We start from the raw sequence: 21,149 nt of genomic DNA on the forward strand, positions 1-21,149 counted from the left end.
CAACTTTGAAAATTAAGAAAACTAATTTTAATATCCAGATGTTGCTATGCCACCCAGGTCAGAAAATTTTACATCAAAGACAGTTATTTCACAGGAAACTGATGGAGAAAAAAAAATCATTTCTCCAAGATCTCTTAACAATTTATTAGTAATACATCTACCTAAACCACAGAAAGCGGATTATGTGAAGCTTTGGACAGGTATCTCATTAAGCTTGTGCAGTGACCAGGCCAGTTGTATGGGCATGTGCAAATATGGCCCTCATCAGTTGTCCTCAGAGAAGAGCTGGACATCAAGTGACAGAAAAGGGAAATTTTATTTTCATCCACATGGAAAAATGAAATGCACGTTCCAAGAGTTCCTGCAAGTGAGGAAAGCCAACTTTCTAGAGAGGGCTTTCTTCATTGTTTGTAACCTCCTTTTTCATCATTTCACTGGGAGTAAGCATGTTCAACGAGAGTGAGCAGTACACGCAGAATCAGAATGAGCGTTTCAATTTTTCTGTTCCACTTCTGGCCTTTTAGAATCCACTGTTCACAGCATGCTTGGAATGGTCTATCAAAAGCAGGAATCAAATCATACTCTTCCCCTGACTAAAACCCTCCAAATATCTTCTATCACCTCTAAAGACTAGAAGCTCCTTTGCCTGGCTTACAAATCTTCCATGAACTGGCCCCTTGCCTATTTCTCTCTGTCAGCATCCTTTTGCAGACTTATGTTTTGGCAGGAATAGTGATAGGAGTGGCTGACAGCAATAGTTGCCCCCATGCTCCAAGCCTCGGCCCACAGGGAAGATAGAGGCTCCATTCTTTGTAATGATATTTGATATCTATTCCTTCCCTCTGACCCTTTCCAACCACCCTCTTTAATGCCCAGGAGCACCTCAGGCATACACTTGTCCCTGTACTTACCACACTGTACAGATTTTCTTTATGGACCTGTTTTTGCAACTACACTACAAGCTTCTCAACAAATACCATGCCTCTCATTTCGTAACTCAATGCTTAATATAGTATTATGTTCTCAATTAATATTAGAACTCTACAGTCATCTGTATTTATTTATTTTTAAAATATTTTATTAATTTGAGTAGAGAGAGAGTGACAGAGAGAGACTACGAGTGAGGAGAGGGGCAGGGGGAGAAGGAGAAGCAGGCTCTCCACTGAGCAGGGAGCCCAATTCGGGGCTCCAATCCAGAACCCTGGGATCATGACCTGAGCTGAAGGCAGACCCTTAACTGATTGAGCCACCCAAGCATCTCCAGTCACCTGTATTTAAGTGTATTTCAAAACTACTCTGATGTGATGCCTCAGTGGCTCCATTGATTGGCCATCCGACTTTGGATTTCAGCTCAGGTCATGATCTCAGGCTCTGCACTCATTGAAGAGTCTGCTTGAGATTCTCGCCCCTTCTGTCCCTTTCTCTGTTCATATTCTCTAAAATAAATAAATCTTAAAAAACAAAACAAAACAAAACAAAACCCGGGATCCCTGGGTGGCTCAGCAGTTTAGTGCCTGCCTTTGGCCCAGGGCATGATCCTGGAGTCTCGGGATTGAATCCCACGTCAGGCTCCCAGCATGGAGCCTGCTTCTCCCTTTCTCCCTCTGCCTGTCTCTGCCTCTCTCTCTCTGTGTCTCTCATGAATAAATAAAATCTTAAAAAAAAAACCAAAAAAAAACAAAACCAAACCTCTTGTGAAATTATTTTTAGCTCTGAAAAAAAGCAGTAGAAACAATGAAGGGACCCTCCAAAACAACAGAATTTCTCTAATGCAAAATATAGATCTACAATTCTTATTTTGCTTTAGTATGAAGAGACGTTTAAGAGAACAGATGTGCGTTTACGTTGGGACTCTGCCAACATGATACATGTGGTACGTGAAGCCAGGCTCCACACCGACCCCCTAGAGTCAACGTTTACTGAAGACAACTGGAATAAGTACCAATGTAGGAGCTGACACAGCAGACACACAATATCATGCAGAACTGTACCTGCTTCTGGTCCCTGGGACGACAACCGCACCACTCTCTTCATTTTTCCTCTGTAAAAATGCTGCAAATTTATTTCTTGTCGTAGGTGCTGTGCTTCCATTTTTTCTAACAGTGCTTCCATCTACCAGGTCAGATGTGAGCATTTCAGAAGAGTTCAAAGATTTAGGACCTTCACAATTATTTTTCTTGGTCTTCTTTGTAAATGAAAGGGAATACTGACTCAATAGGTCATCTTCTGACAGCTCTTCTAGATAAAAACAAAATGATCTATAAATCTTTGTTCCATGTGGAAACTTGGTCTTAATGTTACAGTCTACATCTCACTATTCTAAGAATGAAGTCTTATTTCTTTAACATTGCATCACAAGAAGAGAGATACAAGGATGACTCAACAGAAAAAAAAATCCCTTAGCTGTGTTTTAGTTTCACAAATTAGTTAAGATTTTAACATCAATTATTTGTATGATTTTATGTGAAATTACGGAAACCAAAATTTCAGGATACAATCAATTCCATAAGATAGTTATTGTACTGAAGGCTTGATTTTGAATGAAAAAAAAAAAAAAAAAGGCACTTTACATGTCAATGTATGATTTCCTGTTTGATTTTTAAAATGTTCTAATAAAACCAGCAGCCATTTATACATACCACCTATACATTACGGCCCCGGAAGTACATGTGATTGTCATATAGTAAAGTGAACTGCACTCCAGTTCTGATCCTCATTGCCCAGCTAGAGGCCCTAGAAGCTTGTGTGACAAATGTATTCTATGGCATTAGAATAAACCATAAAATTAAATAAAATAGTTGGTTGACGACTGAGATAGTCAACAACATAGAGATAGCATTTTTGCTTTAAATTGATCCAACTACAACTAATTCTCAGCCTGAACAGCTTCCACTCACTAACTGCTCACTACCTATGATCAATAAAATGGCTGGGGGTTCCAAATACTAGAGAAAGAAGAAAATACCTCAAATTTAAAAATATACAGATTTTTAATAATTTACAGAAGAAGAAAATACAAACACGGTAGGATCCTGAGAAAGGTTTCTCCAAGCAGCAGCCACACCAGGCTAACTGCATTTTCCTTCTGTGATAAGGCTGTTGGACTAGCTATTTGGGAGAATTCCACAGGTTTAGATATTGAGCAGGGCACTTCGGTGTCTCTCATATTATGCTAGTGGACAAGACAGAGCAAAACAACTGGATATTAGTTAGCAAGGAATTACAGCAAGTTGAAGAGTGTTGGAAGACTGCAGGCAACTAGCTGCCTGAATGGTCTGGAATCTAGCATAAGTACTCTTAATGTTGGTATGCTAAACATTATATAAACAAACACATTTTAATCAAAACTCTGAGATATCGAGAGCCATACTTCTCTCATTTCTAGGTGACACAGGTAATACTCGTACGTGAGTAGACAACACAAAGATTTTTCAAGAAAGGCAGAACAATGGATTATAACAAATTAAGATTATATCAATAGAATTTAATCCATATTTAAGTTTAAAATATAACTGTACCTGGCTTAACAACTAGTGTATTTTGATTATTAACTCAATAAATGCCAGCAAAATGACAGGAATGTTAATAAAAGCTATCTTAGTTTGCAAAAATAAAAGTATGAGCTAAAAGCTTTGCAAAGGACTTGTTTTGTTGTTAGACTTTCACTCATTTGTGTAGAGGTCTGAGAAGGAGAGAAGGACCAGCTTATAATTAGCCTTTCCATTTCTACGTATCTTATGGATAAAAATAAAATACCTTTGCCCAACTTAGTATTCTACTCTCAGTACTTCTGTTCAACATCATATTGCAGGTTCCAGAAGACAAGAAAAAGAAATAAAAGGAGAAGAAAAAAATGATCAAAAAGCAAATAACTAAATATCATCTAGAGTGAAAAAGGAGACGCACAACTGTCTTTATTTGCTGGTGATATGATTGTCTATGCAGAATCCTGTGGAGTCTACGAAAGAGATGTTATGAACATGTGGGTTTACAAGGTTGCCAAACAGGATATTAAAATATAAAAATAAAAAAAAATGTAAAAATCATACAGTTGACCTTTAACAACAAGAGAGTTAAGGGTGCTGATTCCCTCCAGAGTCAGAAATCTGCATATAACTTGAATATAACTTGACTCTCTAAGAACGTTAACTAATGGCCTACTGCTGACCAAAAGCCTTACTGACAATACAACCAATTACCATATATTTTTTATGTTATATATGTTATATCCTGTATTCTCATAATAAAGCTAGCGACAAGAAAATATTAAGAAAACCACAAAGAGAAAATACATTTACTGTGCTGTATGAAAAAAGTTCCATATATAAGAGGACTTGCACAGTTCAAGCCCTTCTTGTTCAACAATCAATTGTATTTCTAGCAATGAGCAATTAGAATCAGAATTAAAAATATCACTTGCGATAGCATCAAAAATCTGAAACAGAGGGATAAATTTAATAAAATGTGTTTAAGACACTAAAAACCACATGGCACTGTTGAAAGAAAACTTAAATAAGCAGATCAGAAAACTCAATCTTGGTAAGAAGTCAATTCTCCCCAACCTGGTCTATAGATTCAACTGGATTCCAGTCAACATCTCAGCAGACTTAACTGTTTTTAAGTTGACATGTTGATTCCAAAATTTGTATGGAATTGTGAAAAACATAGAGTAGCCAAAATAACTTTGCAAAAAACTTAGAGGACTTTTATTACTTAATTTCAAAATTTACTGTTAAGCTATGGTAATTAAGAGAGTGTCCTGGCATAAAGACACTGGGCCCGGGATCCCTGGGTGGCGCAGTGGTTTGGCGCCTGCCTTTGGCCCAGGGCGCGATCCTGGAAGACCCGGGATCGAATCCCACGTCGGGCTCCCGGTGCATGGAGCCTGCTTCTCCCTCTGCCTGTGTCTCTGCCTCTCTCTCTCTCTGTGAGACTATCATAAATAAATAAAAATTTATAAAAAAAAAAAAAAAAAAAAAAAAAAAAAGACACTGGGCCCCATCATACAGAATGATAGAGCCCAAAACAGACTCCTACAAATGTGCCAAGGCAATTCAATGAGGAGAGGGCAATCTTTTAACAACTGGTGGTGGAACAAGTGGATTGCCATATATAAAAAAAGGTCAACCTTGATTCTTACCTCACACCATATTAAAAAAAATAATTCTATTTTTTTTATTTTTTTTTTATTTAAGATTTTTTATTTATTTATGAGAATGCACAGAGAGGAGAGAGAGAGAGGCAGAGATGCAGGCAGAGGGAGAAGCAGGCTCCATGCACCGGGAGCCCGATGTGGGATTCGATCCCGGGTCTCCAGGATCGCGCCCTGGGCCAAAGGCAGGCGCCAAACCGCTGCGCCACCCAGGGATCCCCAAAAAAATAATTCTAAATGGATCAAAGGCCTAGGTCTAAGAGCTAAGACTACAGAAGCTCTAGAAAAAACAAACAAAAGTCAAAAGAAAATCTCAGTGACCTTAGGTTTGGCAAAGATTTCTTAAATGTGATTGATACTCACTAATATTTCACAACATACACAACCGGCAAAAATACGTACCATTTCTTGGTCTTTTCACAATGGATGACTTTCTTGGAAGATTTAACCCTTTAATACTGATCACTTGTTCAATGCCCATAGTACTTGGATTTTCCTTCAATCTTGTAGCATCTGAAACAATATCTAGCTCAAGTCTAGGGCAATAATTCCTATGCCAAATGCTATTAACGTTAGATGATTTTTGACATGTTTTGTCATTCCAACTCTGACTTCTTGATTGGGCAGGCTAAAATAGTAAAAAGGAAAAGGATTACCTGAAGAAGGAAAATAATCAAATCATTTCCCTCTCCAGCAACATAAATTATAAGTAAATAATTTATTCTTTTCAACAATTTTTGATGAAATATCTGCTAATAACATTTTTTACTTTGATGGTAATACATTTTTCCATTAAACGTGTCTTGTATTCTTGGGTCTGTTTCTCTTCTAATGAAGGTCAAGTGACCTTGTTATCTCATTTCTCAGAAATAAAAAGTGAATCTTCCTAAGATGTACAGTGCAAGAAATTGAAATGCACTTGAAGAAATGTGGCCAGAAAAAAAGTACTTTCAAAATTTGAGTATTATTTCAAAACACAATACCAATTAGTTTAACAATCATCTGGAAATAAGCCTCTAAATAGTCATTTACATACACTTTATAAAGCGCCTGAAAGTTAAAACCATAAAGTTGTATATTTAAAGTAAACTACTTGGGTATACACGGAGTCTTACAAAAAAGTTTCTCTAAGAAAGAGTTTATTGCCAGGTAAGTGCTGGTAAACAATCACTCTCAATGCTAATATAAGTTATTCACAATTACAACATATTCTGGATGATAATGACATAGTAACAGGCTATCAATGACACTCTAACAGAGAAGAGGCAAAGGAAAAAATGAACAAAGACATAAAAATGTTGGTACTAAGGGCATGAATCCTACTTGACAAAAATCCCACCTGAAGTTGGAATTTAATCTAAGCCTCTCACTTAAAGAAAGGATAAAAATAAATAAAACAAGGTGACATTATTCAGGATACATTTTAAGGATTAATAAGGACAGTAATTTCAAATAATTGAGTGAATGGTTATCAAAAACAGCTTCAGCTTAAGGATAATGGCTCATGGCATTAGATCCCACTGATTTTTCTTGTTTTTTTAGATTTTATTTATTTGGGAGAGAGCGAGAGCATGAGCAGAGGGGAGGAACAGAGGGGAGGGGCAGAGAGAGAGGGAGAGGCAGACTCCCCACTCAGGAGGGAGTCTGATGCCGAACTCCATCCCAGGACCCTGGGATCATGACCCAAACTGACAGCAGACAATTAACTGACTGAGCCACCCAGGGTCCCCTATTGATGGTTTTATTGAAAAAAAGAGAAACAGACTGGGAAAACCAAATTTTAGATAAACAAAAAGGATTAATTAGTTTGGCACAATTAACCGTTCCTACAGAAATTTCTCTGATGGCCATCTTAGTGAGCCACACCATTCTTGTTAATGTCTGGATATATTTAATACAACCAACTATTTTAGTTTCTGAGCCAAAAAAAAAAAAAAAAAAAAGGCTTAAGAATCATTCCTAATGAAATTATAATAGCAATAATTCAAATATGTAAAGAAGATTGTAAACCCTTTTCAGTCCTTTGATTATCATCTCCTAAAACAATAAACAAACATAAACTCTATCTGCAGTAAAATTCGGAGATACCTGTATTGTCCAAACCATAGTGAAGACAGAATATAGAGAAATTTTTGGAACCTAGCAGAAGAGAGATCAAGCCCAAGTGTCTGCAGAAAAGAATCCCAAAGGGAAGTCAATTTCACCTACAAAAACATGATAAAAGCTCAGGAATTTAAGGCACCAGGGACCATGCATGCCCCACATGGGGGAGGGCTAAGAAGAGGAGGATTATTTGACCCCTGGGCCCTCATCTTCTACCTGACCATATAGTCAACTCACACCTACCCCTTCAGAACCAGAGCAACTGTTTAGTTGAAACCCAGAAATATAACACAGATATAGTAGCAATTTAGAAGGTGAGAAAATCCATTGGTCTAAAGACAGAGGTCAAATGAAAGGCCCACTCCAACTCACTTTCCCTAATACCTGCTCTCAAAATGCAAACTGCCACATTTACACGTTAAGTAGAAACTGGAGGATCCCTCTTTGGAAAAATGGAACCGTGCAGAGAAAACACACTGACATTTGGTAATTCACAAAATCAAGCCAGCTTGTTGGCAACCAGATCACCCAAGAGTAAAGCCCAAGGCTATAAGCCCACTCAACTGCACAAATATCAAGCTTCTCAGTACCTCTCTCAAATAGGAACAAATGGACAAGAAACTTCAGATGCCTGAAGAAACGCTCCACCATGAAGGGGAAAAGGCCAAAACAAGTAGAAAAAAAAAAAAAAAAAAACCATTCAGAGCAAACAGAATGCAGAGAACAGAAAATGTCAAGAGAATAAAATTATATTCTCAGAGAGATCTGTAATACAGAATCTTTAAAAAAGTACAATTAAACAATGTATCCTTCAATAAGAAAATGAAAGCAGAAAAACATTCAACAGAATTTTTGGCAATGACAGGGATGTTCCGGGCTGTCCATTATGGTAGCCACTAGTCCCTAAGCACTCTCAAGGTGGCCAATGCAACTTCAGAACTAAAATTCAAATATTGAATTTATTAATTAACAAATTAACATTAATTTGTTAATTTGTTTCAATTAACATTGAAAATGTTAATTAATTTGAATAGCCTCATGTAGCTACTGACTACTATACTGGATAGTGCAAAGCTGGAAGACAAACATTTCCCAGAGAAATCACAAGACAAAGACATGAATAAGACAGAAAAACTTGAAGATTAGGAAATCTAATATCTAATTAAGAGAAATTCTAGAAAGAGAAAACAGAGAAGAGGAAAGAGTGATCTGAGTGTAAGGTTTACATGATTTGAGTTGATAAACATAAGGTTCTTTCCTAGTGTCATTAGGGATTTCTGCATAGTGCATATGTGAGTTTTCTGGATAGATAAGATATAGTCATCAGAACTTAATGAAGGAATAAATATGAATAGGAAACAGTATGAGAAAGAGAATGGTGGTAGTGGTGGTAGTGGTGGGGTGTCAGAAAGAATATACACAATTGGGCAAAAGTAGAATAGGAAAGGTCTCAGAAACACAGCTCAGAGGCACTCAATGAATATTTGTGCAGTGGTGAGGGAGGGAGAAAACAGCTTTTACTTAATGGGAACATTTCTAGGCTCGAATCTTCAACTATGCTAAGTGTCAGAGGCAAATGGGGTGGGATGAGAAGGCATCAAATGTTTATAGATTCAGACGAAATGTTCAGGTCTGAAGGTCTGGTGATATATCATGAGGCTGCTTTTTAATTTAAGGAAATTCACCAATATATCTATGTTTTAAGACAGAGAATTTCTCCAGCATCAAGTTGTTTTAAACCAGCACTCCACACAGTGCTGGGATATAGAGATTCTTAGAAATGCTTACGAAATGAAGATTTGCCTTAGTCACAGTTCCTGAGACATAACTAAAACATGCTTTCTAAAAGTGAAGTCATTAAAAAAAAAAAAAAAAATTAAGATGTTACCATAGCAGTGTCTGGATTGTAGTCATCAATCTGTTCAAAAGTGTTTATATCTTTATTTCCAAGGGCTATTTGAAGAGCTATGGAATCATCAAAATACCTAGGTTGGTAAGATTAAGGAAAAATGCTTTTATTAACAACCAAATGATAGTGTATTAAGATAGAAAAGTGTATTCTATGGTTACAGAAAATCTTCAGTTTCAGGACCTCAGCAGATCCTTCTTATTTTCCACTCAGCATGACTGAAATACCACATGCATTGTTTATCAGGCTCTATTTGTCACTGCAGGAGCTGGCCATTTTTGGAAGCAAAGCCTCAAGTCAACACTTCTTTCCAAGAGAGATGGGGAGGGAATCCTGGTCACCATCTATGTGACTCAGGGCTCTGAATCATCTATGTACATGTAGCCAGGGACTGTGAGCAGGGCATCCTCAACTGGTGTGCTCACGTGTCCACAACCCCCCCCCCCCCCAAAAGAATGGAGTGTGCTGGCCAAGAAAGAAATGCCACCTTTCAAGTACCTTAAGCGGCTGACTGTACATGTTTCTGTTAAGGCAACTGAAGCAATTAATTAGCACATTATCATAGATGAGCCTCAGGTTTATAAACAAAAAGGTGCTCTGAATTTTCACCAGCATGGTAATTAAAATGAAAAAAACATAGAATTCACTATAAAAAGGAAGCAAAGAATAATCTGCAGGCTTTTTACTGAATGCCTCACTAAAAAATCATCATAAAAATATGGACGAAGTACAAAATTCTACCATTCTCATTCAGAAAGGATACTGCCCAGCGTAGCTTAGTGTTTCAGGATCAATGTCATCTTCATAGGCATTCAGAGGGATGAGTTTCCTTCTGACGGGATCAAACACTAGCTGATAAAGGAAGGTATTGTTGGCTCGAATAAATCCTTTGATGTAATCTTCTGGTACGGTTATATTCATCTTAAGATAGTGTCCAATTTTCTTGATTACCTAAAAATGGATGTAAAAATATTTACTAGTTATCTGCAAATACAGAATGCGTCATTCCCAAGACCAACTGGTTTACATCAGAGGCAGATGAGGAGAGACAGAAAATTGATTTATTTTAATGGCATTAAAAGCCTCTACCAGCAAACATGATCAGGTCACATCACTAAAACCTCTCTGTAACAGTATTTTCTTCAATTTTTCTATTATAAACCCAAAGAATGAACAAGTCAGTTACACATCAGGTTTATATTCCCAAGTGTGACATTAAGACACATTCCTTGCCCTCAAAGTCCCTTTCATCCAAAAGGCAAAGTACAAACATACAAAAGCCCCGAGAATTAAAAATGAGGTTGACAATCTAACTTCTGTTAGTCATAGGTGATTAAAGCTGGAAGTGATTTAAATACTTCAAATCACACTCCGAGAGGAAGAAGGGAAGCCAGTGGCCCTGGAGTCACCGGCTAGCTAGTGCATGTGGCTCCACGCCCAGCTCTGCCACTGCCTCCTCACCAGAACTACCCCAGGGGAGCAGGGTTGGGGTGGCAAAATGAGCTTCTTTAACATATGCTTATTTTTCTTAAGGTAAAGATATCAGAGAGATGATAGAGGTGATTCAGGTGTCTTAGTTTTCCAGAGGACACAGGGCACATGATGCTGCATCAGAGAAGTAGGTATGAAAACCCAGCTGTCTTCTATCAAGCCTTGTTAAGGAAATTTACATAAATGTGCAATTCCAGTCATAATTTTCATGTTTTCAGAAGACATGGCTATTTTTCATTAAAATATGCTATGTATGCTAATACATAAAATACATGAATTTATGATTATTAGCGTTAAATTTTTTTTTTTTAATTTTTATTTATTTACGATAGTCACTCACACACACAGAGAGAGAGAGAGAGGCAGAGACATAGGCAGAGGGAGAAGCAGGCTCCATGCACCAGGAGCCCGACGTGGGACTCGATCCCGGGTCTCCAGGATCGCGCCCTGAGCCAAAGGCAGGCGCTAAAACGCTGCGCCACCCAGGGATCCCCGATTAGCGTTAAATTAATAAACAGTGTATCTTTGAATTTGATTTAGTAAATATCAACAGCTATAACCTATTTAACAAAAATTATTGTCACCATGAGCCTTAAAGAGTGGATCCTGAGACCAAAAAGTTTGAGAACCACCACCACAGAGAACAGGACAGAAACTGAAAGATTATACATTTTAACAATTTTATCTAGAACATTTTGCTTTTAAGTCTCTTTATCTTAGTCTTCATTTAAAAAATTTTGCCAATTACTTAAAGCAGGTCCGTCAGTTGCCAAAAGCTAAATTGTAGTGTTTCAGTCATTTTGTCCTTGTGATAACACAATATGGGCTACTGATAGGATAGAATATTTAAAGTTGTTATTCTGAAGGGCTTATCCATGATGTAAGAAACACTCCAGAAACTGCGAGGTGCTGGGTGATTCACTCCTACCTTTACAATGTCTGGATTATTGGCTAGTCTTAGCACTTTGCAGGCCTTTGCTAACCCGATCCCACGCAGTGAGGAGAGGTAGTCACAGCCTGAGAGAATGCACATGTAACGGAACTTCTCCTCCGTGAACACATCCCCAAGCTGTCTGCACATTCCCAGCCGAGCCTGGTCAATTTCTAATCCATTTCCAAACTGGTCCATTTTTAAAATTACCTTCAAAAGGAAGGGAAACTGTTAATATCTATAAGGGTCATTATAGTTTTTCATTAATTCACTGCAATATTTCTAAGAATTCTTTCTTGTTCTGTATCAGCACTGAGAAAGGAGAGGGAGGTAGGCCAGTTAATTACCGTGAAATCTGCAAATAAATTAAACTGAAGCACAGGCTATGACAGACAAGGTTGTGCACCGGGTCTCCTTTGTTCTGACTCTGGGGAAAAGAATGCCCTTTCTGTACCCTTTACCTCCTCCTGACATCCAGGGTTGTCATGGCAATCAAACAGCAATTCATACAAAAATCCTTCTTATTTTTTTTTAAAAGATTTTATTTATTTATTCATGAAAGACACAGAGAGGCAGAGACATAGGCAGAGGGAGAAGCAGGGCCCCTGTGGGGAGCCTGATGTGGGACTTGATCCCAGGACCCCGGGATGAAGACTTGAGCCAAAGGCAGATGCTCAACCACTGAGCCACCGAGATGTCACAATCTTTTTCTTAAAGCAATATATGCTCATTGTAGAAAATTTGGGGAACATGGAAATTCAGGAAGAAAACAGAAGTTGCCTGACATCTCTCATCTATCACTGTTACCCAGCATTAATCCTCTGACAGATCCTCCTAGTCGTCTATGAAATATACAGATATAACCATTGGCAGGGGCAGCCCCGGTGGCTTAGCGGTTTAGCCCTGCCTTCAGCCCAGGGCGTGATCCTGGAGGCCTGGGATTAAGTCCCACATCGGGCTCCCTGCATGGTGCCTGCTTCTCCCTCTGCCTGTGTCTCTGCCTCTCTCTCTCTAGCTGTGTCTCTATGAATAAATAAATAAAATATTTAAAAAAATAAATAAACATTGGCAGTAACAAAAATGAGATCTTGTAGTTTTGTATCTTAATTCCCCCTTACAATATCATGATAAAATTTCCATTAAACAGTTTTATACATAATTCTAAATAACTACAAAGCATTCCATGAGATAAGTTATTTATATCACTTAATTGAAAAATAAAGCATATTGAGTAATACTAATAACAAGAACAGTAAGTGCATGCTCTACTGAAGGATTTGGATAAAACAATAAAACCTTCTAACCTTAAGGGCTTAATCTGAAAAAGTATTCAGAATTGTCAAGCAGCAAAGCCCTTCTTTCCATTTTAAATAATTATTAGCATTGTAAGCAGGTATTAACTGCAAGATTAAATAAAATAATGATTCCTGGAGAGGAAAAATCTTAGCTCCTTGCTTTACACCACTGCTAACTGCACAGAAAAGCAGCATGTAGTAGTCGTAGTTAAGTACCTTTTTACAGCCAAAGGCGAGGAGGTCAGAGTCCTCTGTAATTATAGCTTGTACAATACCAGCTTTGTTAAGATAGGCCAACTGTGCGTCTGCTTCGTATGGAGCCACGAGACAATCTACTCCCTGGGACCGAGCAGCCTGCCAGAGAAGGTCATGGTCAATCTCCAACACAGAGTGTAGATCTTATTACCAGCCTCACGCTGCTGTTATTTTCTGAAATCATTTCCTTTGGAGCAAATTTTTCAACTCTGAGTCCTACGTATACTGAACTAATCATATAGCCACAAAGATTTCTCTTTTTAAAAATCAACTTATAGGAGAAAATACTGCTGCACCTTCAGAGGGAGAAAAACAACTACAAGCCAGAAAACTTAATTATTTCAAATTGTAGAAAGCTTGCATCTTAAGAATGGCTATGCTCCAAAAGCATAGAAGACATTAATTTGGGGCTCTGAATATATCTTCCCCATAAAAATAACATGTTTTCTTTTCAGACGACAAAAGTATCTGACACTGTTTTGATAAAACTACAGAACTTAAACACTATATTTATTTTCCCACATTTACCAAGCAATCTGAACAGAGGGCTGAGGAAGGGGAAGCAAGGGCTGGGATTGCCGGCCTCGGAAGATCTATGGTAGTATGAAGCTTCCATGCAGAAGCAGGCTGAAGAGACTTAGGGTCTGAGAGCTCCTGAGCAGGTGAGGCTGGTTTGACCAATCCCACAGCCTACGAGAGTGGAGGTGGTAAGTGTTGAAGACAACACGGCAGTGGGGTGAAATTGGCCCTCTAGGAATCATCCTTCCATCTCTATGGAGCAATGTGTCCACGGAGCTCAAATAGTCCCTTAATGAGAAAGGGAGAGCATCCCCTAGTTCTTACTCTTCTCAGATTTCCCGCTTGGAGAGTTTTGGACTCCTCTCCTCTGTTGAAGGGTACTGCTCCCTTCCTTCCTGAGCCCTGCCCCCTCCTCAATGTTAGGCCTGGAATCATTTCCCTCCCTTCACTTTCTTGCTCTCCCATCAACAAATGACTCCTAATGAGCTTTGATGGACTTAGCCACTTTTTATGTTGGCTTCATTTCTTCTTTGGCTTACTTTGATGACTTTGTGGGCCATCGCATGTGTGATATTAATAGAACGGCTAAAACATTCTCTGGCTTCTGAGACTTTGCCCTCACGAAGAAGCTGTTTTCCCTTCAGAAGATTGGCCTGTCGTCTTCTGCAAGGGGAAAAAAAAATCAAGAGTCTGACTCAAGAAACTGAAATTTTCCTAGAGGAGAAAAAGTTTGACTCCTCTGAAGTGTTTACCAGGTGCCTGAGAACATGAACCCAAATCTCTTGGGCTTCTAGGTAACAGATGCACACACAAGCGTGTATCCTCAGACTTCCACAGCAATGCTGTAGGTCAAAAGAAAATGAAGTAACACCCAAGAAAATGTGAATCAAAGCTTTTGTACCATCAAAACTAACTTTCAAACACAAAAGTGCACCTTTATCGACATAAAAAGGACTGGAGAAATACTGTTTCTGTGAGCTTTTCTGTGGGATCTACTAGAAAAAAAAAATTCAGAAAAACCAAAATAGCATCTGCATAACAACTGTCTATAACAAGCAAACGGTAATTTGTAGAATCAATACTAAATACGGTTAAACAGGGAGATGGTGAGAGTACACATTCTAAGAATATAGAAGTAACATTTTTAAAATGGGAAAAGAGCACATGCAAAAGAAGAAATTTTAACTGTTTTCAATAATCATATTGGAAGTGGTACTATAAGTATTTTATTCTGAATCTACTGTTGAGTGCAATAAAATAACTATACTTATTTTGGGATAAAACAAATGAGCAATTATGAGATACTGCAACTTCATCACCTCTATCTCCTTGAAAGCAAGGATCCTCGGTATGGAAGAACGGAGATAAAAATGCATTACAGAAGAAGTAGAAAGCCTGTAGTCTGAACTGGAAGAATCAGTCAGAACTCATGGGGTTTTAGCTTTAAGTAAATGTGCACATATACACAAATTCCCTAGTTCCACTTTTAGACTGGGTTCCACAGATGAGACTTATAGAAAAGGATTTTAAGTGCCTCTCCCACTGCTACAGTGGCACAGGGAAAGGTGATCCTACAAGGACAAAAAGAGTTCACAGGTCAGAGACAGACAGCTGTAATTTTTTTAAAGCCATTTTTGAGATTAACAAGAGAAAATTACTAAGTATCTACAATTAGAATTAATAACATGGTGCGGGGCACTCAGGTAGAATGTGGTTTGGATGCATCCCTTAGCCACACCACCTTGGGGCTGTCACCCATCCTTTTAGAACTGACCTAGAACCTATTCATTTTTCATTAAGAGCATACTTAGGAAACTGTACATTATTTGTAATAGAATGTGGACTCAGACAGTTTCAGTTACTCCTCTGTAAATAAACTTTACAAAGTTCTGGCTTTAAGAATCAGGAATCAGAGCCCTCCAACCTGAAACTGATATAACATTGTATGTTAACTACACTGGACTTTAAAAAAAAAAGAATAAAGAAAAAAAAAGAAGAATCAGAGCCCCCCAAGTCAACCAGGTTGAAAAACCTAGATCTGTAAAACTCTAAGCTGATTCTAGACCCAGAGAGAGCAAAACTAGGAAAGCAGCCCCTAAGAGAATGCTCCCTCAGTGAGACTTATTTCTTTCTAAGGTAGTGACTCACACTACCTTTGACAACTAAGCCCAGTGGTCTTTCCTACACAGAAACAAGGACTCCTAGGCCTAAAAACAAACACAGGAGGAAAAAAAAAAAAAAAGAACGGATGACTGAGGTGGGATAGCTGCTTTATTAAAATACAGAAATTCTTTCTAAGGTCTGTTGTTAAAAAAAATGACTAGAATCTGTTAAATATGAATAAAATTTCTAGGATACCTATTAAAAGAGGAGAGAATGCATCATTTTTCAACTAGAAACAAGAGACAATACAATAAGGGTGGAAAAAGAAATGGTTCAGAAGTCAAGCAAGGTAGAAGTTACAGAAAAAAACAAAGAACAGAGAGAGGACAAATGTAAAATACCAAGTAAGAGAAATAATGTATCAAAATACATTAGTAATTAATGGTCAATGTAAAAGGAACGAACTCTATTTAAAAGATTTTTAAAAAGTAGCAAAGATTGACAGAATGGATAAAAATAAACAAAACATAGGGTACCTGGGTGGCTCAGTCGGTTAGATTGAGCCTCAGGGGGGGCAGGCTCCCCACTTAGCAGGGAGTCTACTCTAGATTTTCTCTCTCTCTCTGCCCTTCCCCCACTCACACAAGTGTTATATCTCTCTCAAATAAATAAATCTTAAAAAACAAACAAACAAACAAACAAACAAAAACAAACAAACAAACAAACACCACCACACATGGCAATGTGTTATGAGAGGCAAACTTAAAAATCAATGGTGTAGTAAAGCTAACGGTGAACAACAAACAGAAAAAAGTCATGGGTATGCTAATATCAGATAGAACAGACTTTAGGGGGAAAAAAAGCCTAACTAGAGGCTAAAAGAGTCATTATATATTGTTTCAGTTTAACCACAAAAATGTAATCAATTCTAAACTTGAATGTAACCAATAAAACCGCTTCAAAATAAAACAAAAAGTGGACAGAACTATAAGGTAAATGACAAATCCAACATCATACTTTTCTCCATGACTTATGAATTAAATAGACACAAATAAAAAAAACAGATGGAAAACAAAACAGTAAAGATACATATTTGAGCACCATAATAACTTACCGGACAGATTTACAATCTTCCTCTTAATAATTGGAGAATACAAATTCCTTTCTAGCACACATGGAACATTTAAAGAAACTTGGTCAATACTAGGCTATAAAGCAAGCCTCAACAAATTAAAATTTAAGAAAATTCGTATACAGACTATAATATCAGATCTTAATGCAATTAAATTAGAGTGAATAGAGAATCAACTTACTCTCTTCTAGACTTTTCCACTTCCTTCTTAGAAGGTAAAGTACAGCCATCAAAAATGAGAACAGGCTTGATCCCATGAGAGAGTAACATATTTACAAATTTCATACAAAATCCTACATACCTATGAAAATATAGAAACATGCATTAAGGTGTGTGGCATCTTGTAAGGTAATAACTCTCACTCTTTTTTAAAACCAGGTAAGACAGATTATGAAAAGAGAAGGTTTTTACCATGTAAAAAATAGGAGAAAGCAAATATAAAATCATAATAAATCTTACAGCAAATTCACATATTTTTTTTAACCTGACAGAACACAAACATCAGACACCTGAAGCACAAATCTTTTCAGGTCAGCATATTAGATCTTGAGCCTTACAATGGTCATAAAGGCTTATCATAACACTTTTCCAAATTTTCTGACCTTTTCTGATTAATAACCCCACCCAAAGGTGGATAAGAAAAGAAAAATAAACTCTATCAAATGTGACTTTTTAGTTGCTGTGAGGGAAAAAAAATTTTCAAGTCCATAATATGTCTTTGAAAGTTCTGAAACTTTTTAGTTCAATAAATTACTACATGGCAGGTCTGTGGAGTTCATCACTGACATCTCTAATAAAGGATATTTTCTGCATTATTTTTAAAGATTTTATTTATTCATGAGAGACAGAAAGAGAGAGAGGCAGACACACAGGCAGAGGGAGAAGCAGGCCCCATGCAGGGAGCTCAACGTGCGACTCGATCATGCCCAGGTCTCCAGGATCATGCCCTGGGCTGAAGGCAGCGCTAAACCGCTGAGCCACCGGGGCTGCCCTATTTTTTGTATTTTGGACGACTCTTCCAATTAGTCGAAAATCTCAGAATCCTCAAGAATTGCAAAAACTAGAGAAATTTCTTCCCCTGTGAAGAACTATTCAAAGAAACATTGAAGATAGAATGAAAAACTTGTAGTCTTCAACTACAATTACAACTCTTCAAATTCAGTGGCAGGAAAGAAATGGCCTTCAAAAAAAAAAAAAAAAAAAATTCCCAGCAGATGCAGTGGTAGCAGTGTCCCAGTTTCCCAGTTCCTTCAGATCCCACACATACTATATTCGAGGTCACTTTTGATCACATTAACTTCATAAGACTGAAAGCCCAAAATTTTCACCATTCAATACTTTCCCCCTTTCCTCCAGGAAACAAACAGCATTAACACATTTTACCCATTGTTCATTGTGATTAACCAAGTCATATCAAGATCCAGGTGTCTTCCCTCTAGGACATAAATTACATATTGCAAAAAAGAAAATTCATTAATGGTGATCAAGTCACTCTGGAAAATCTCCATTCTGAAATTATACTTGTTTCTTTTTGTAATGTTTCCATGTAAAAAATAGAGAAGATATTAGTCCATTGAACACGTCTCCAATGAGGTTGCAGTTATGACTGGATATCAGCAAGGCCCACCACTCTGGGCCCCAAGTAAAGTAAACAGTAGTCAGAACACCTTGTCCCTTTGAAGCAACTGCTTTGTTCCGCAAACAGGGCTCAGCAGTGTGTTGTCTGTACCCAAGAACGTGGGAGTCTAAAATGGATTTTCAGAACGCAGTTAAAAAGTTTTTTAGGTAAAGAATAAAGGACACAGTCTTTGGTTTTTGTCTCCTGGTGCCTTGATACTACATCACAGAATGAAGTCTTTTCCTGATTTGGCAGTGTTCTCAGTCTCACTTCTTGGTAAACCTGGCATTGAATGAAAATGATCCCTTTCTGGAAAAAAAAGGCAATACAAGTCTGATTCTCAGTTGGCAAAGAATTAATACAAGGTCCAAACTTACTTGTCAGTAGGTTCACCTCTGGCTAGTTTTTCAGCACAAGCAATAGCTCCTTTGTGAAGCCAGCAATATGTATCCACAGCTACTACCTGTCCTTTATACTTCCGCACGTGGATGGGCTCAGAAGCTTCTTTGATAAATTGCAGTAATCCATGTATTCCCATACTGCCAAGTTAACTATGTGACGTGAGAGGAGAAAGGAAAAACAGCAATATTTAGGAACAAAATATATTTACCCAAAAGGTTTAGAAAAGTAAGAAACAGAGCCTGGAAATGGGTATAGCAACTGTTATTGCTTAGATATTTGAGAATCCCTGCTCTTTACTACTTTAACCGGGCTCCTCCTTGCCAAGAATTCCCAGTCTGGAATATTTATGCTAATCACTAATTCTGCCACTTGACAATTCCTTAACGTTTATTCTTTCCAAAGTGCTTTCCCACCTGGAACCATAATGTGTGTTCCAAGCCGTTAACACACTACTATGCACACAGGAAGTGCTAAAGGAACATGAATGTCTAGCTCTCCAAAAAGGCATTGTTAGATCTACCCTCTTCCATTTAGGAAGAAGTCCCTAAGTTCCTCCTATACAGAAATTCTGAAGCTGGCTCAGACCTTTCTGAAGCAACTACAATTGACTCTTGAACAAGGAGGGTGGGGAGGGGTATTTGCTCTCACCCCCACCCAGTCGAAAATCCACATATTTTTGACTCTCCCAAAACTTAACTACTAATAGCCTACTGCTGAGCAGAAGACTTACCAATCACATAAATTCAGTTAAGACATATTTTGTATATGTATTATATACTGCATTCTCAAAGTAAGCTAGAGAGAAGAAAACTGTATTAAGAAAACCACCAGGAAAATACATTTACAGTACTGTACTGCATTGATGGGAAAAAAAAAAAAAAAAAATCCACCTAACAGTGAACTCTCACAGTTCTGATCCCAGTTGTTCAAGGGTCAGCTGTAGCACTCACCCCCACTCCTCAAGATAAAAGGGAAAAGCAATGGGGCCCAACAGCTGTTGGGCATTTCATGATATAGACCTCTTCCAGCAGACGTTAAGTTTGGGGGGCACGTCAGAAAGAACAGGTCAGAAGTCAGCCTCACCTTGATACAGTATCAAAGCTCTGAGCTCTGGGTCAGCGGTGCAGTCGCCAGTTGTGGAGCCCGGTGGAGGATTCTGACTCTTAAATACGGCAGGTAATTTGGATGCCCGCGTTACCCTAGCCACGGTTTGGGAATAACAATCAGCCTCCTACCTCTCCGACAACGCCTCTAAAAAGAGTTTTCTTCCCCTTTGAGGGAAACCGATGTAGTACACGTTTAGGAGACGCGTATGTCTCTTCTAAGCTAAGTAAACGCGCCCGCATAGACGTCTCCTCTTCTGCGCAGAATGAATGGGCCGGCGCCAGCGCTGGGCGGGCATCATGTCAGTGCGCCCACTGGCCGCACGGGAGCTGCAAGCACACGCGGCCTCACCGCTTCGCTCCGGTCCCCGGCTGTGCACGGGTGGTCCGCAAGCCCGTCCCTGGAGACACGCTTTTTTCCCGCCTGCACATCAAGAAGAAAATTCACTGTCCTTCAAGACTCGGGAGGCTGCTGTGAAAACCGGGCTGCTAGCCGGGGCGGGAGCCCGCGCACCGGCGACCCCCTCCCCTGCACCCAGCGCAGCCCAGCCCGGCCTGCTGAGCGATCAGCGCTCGGGACTCGGCGGCCGCGCGGCTCAGAGACGCGGCCCGACACCCTCCTCCCGGTCCCGGACCACCCGAGTCCCGAGAGGACGCCGCCCTGGGCCCACACACAGCCCGCTCCGCTCCCTCCCCGGGAAGGGCTCTCCCCATCCGCCCCAGAGCAGGCGGCCGGGGGGAAGCTCCGAAACCTGCCCCCGACGCCCCCAACTCACCTGGCCCGGCGCCCCCGAGGCAGAACACCGGGAGCCGGGGAGCTGCGCGCACCGAGGACTTTTTAATTTGCGCGGGAGCCTGAGGTCCCGCCCCAGCGGAAGTGACGCCAGAGCGCTCCTCGGCGACGCCGGCTCGGCTGCTCGCGGCCTCCGCTTCCGGGCCTGGGCGCCGCTCCTCGCGGGACCCCCGGCTGCCGCGGCCTGCGACCCCTTCTGGCGGGCGGGGCGGGGTGTGGGGGGGGCCCGGCCTTCCGGACCTGCCGGCATACTGTGCGGCCTTCCGAAGGCGCGGGCGGACCTGGAGCAGCTGGCCCACAGGAAACGGTTCCCAGAAGTCGGTAGTTTCGCTCCCGCGGGGGC

General features: G+C 39.5%; 1 protein-coding gene across 5 annotated transcripts in view; it reads right to left on the reverse strand.

Annotated features, from left to right (window-relative positions):
• Window positions 1-20,922, reverse strand: part of EXO1 (exonuclease 1) — a 31,941-nt gene extending 11,019 nt beyond the window's left edge. For 3 of the 5 annotated variants that reach the window (XR_013381808.1, XM_077901463.1, XM_077901460.1), the window contains exons 1-11: window positions 20,790-20,922; window positions 19,994-20,437; window positions 18,886-19,059; window positions 17,072-17,191; window positions 14,195-14,318; window positions 13,098-13,235; window positions 11,584-11,796; window positions 9,928-10,115; window positions 9,144-9,240; window positions 5,555-5,780; window positions 1,992-2,238 (exon numbers count right to left, since the gene is read on the reverse strand). Coding sequence is in view for 4 of the 5 variants with exons in the window: in XM_077901463.1 (XP_077757589.1) it covers window positions 1,992-2,238; window positions 5,555-5,780; window positions 9,144-9,240; window positions 9,928-10,115; window positions 11,584-11,796; window positions 13,098-13,235; window positions 14,195-14,318; window positions 17,072-17,191; window positions 18,886-19,046 (1,514 nt within the window). In the remaining variant the exon portion in view is untranslated. The remainder of the gene's footprint in view (window positions 1-1,991; window positions 2,239-5,554; window positions 5,781-9,143; window positions 9,241-9,927; window positions 10,116-11,583; window positions 11,797-13,097; window positions 13,236-14,194; window positions 14,319-17,071; window positions 17,192-18,885; window positions 19,060-19,993; window positions 20,438-20,789) is intronic. The other 2 variants (XM_077901461.1, XM_077901462.1) reach the window with 2 other exon arrangements.
• Between the last annotated feature and the right edge of the window lie 227 nt (window positions 20,923-21,149).

Source organism: Canis aureus, chromosome 6 (genome assembly GCF_053574225.1).
Source record: "Canis aureus isolate CA01 chromosome 6, VMU_Caureus_v.1.0, whole genome shotgun sequence".
NCBI lineage: Eukaryota > Metazoa > Chordata > Mammalia > Carnivora > Canidae > Canis > Canis aureus.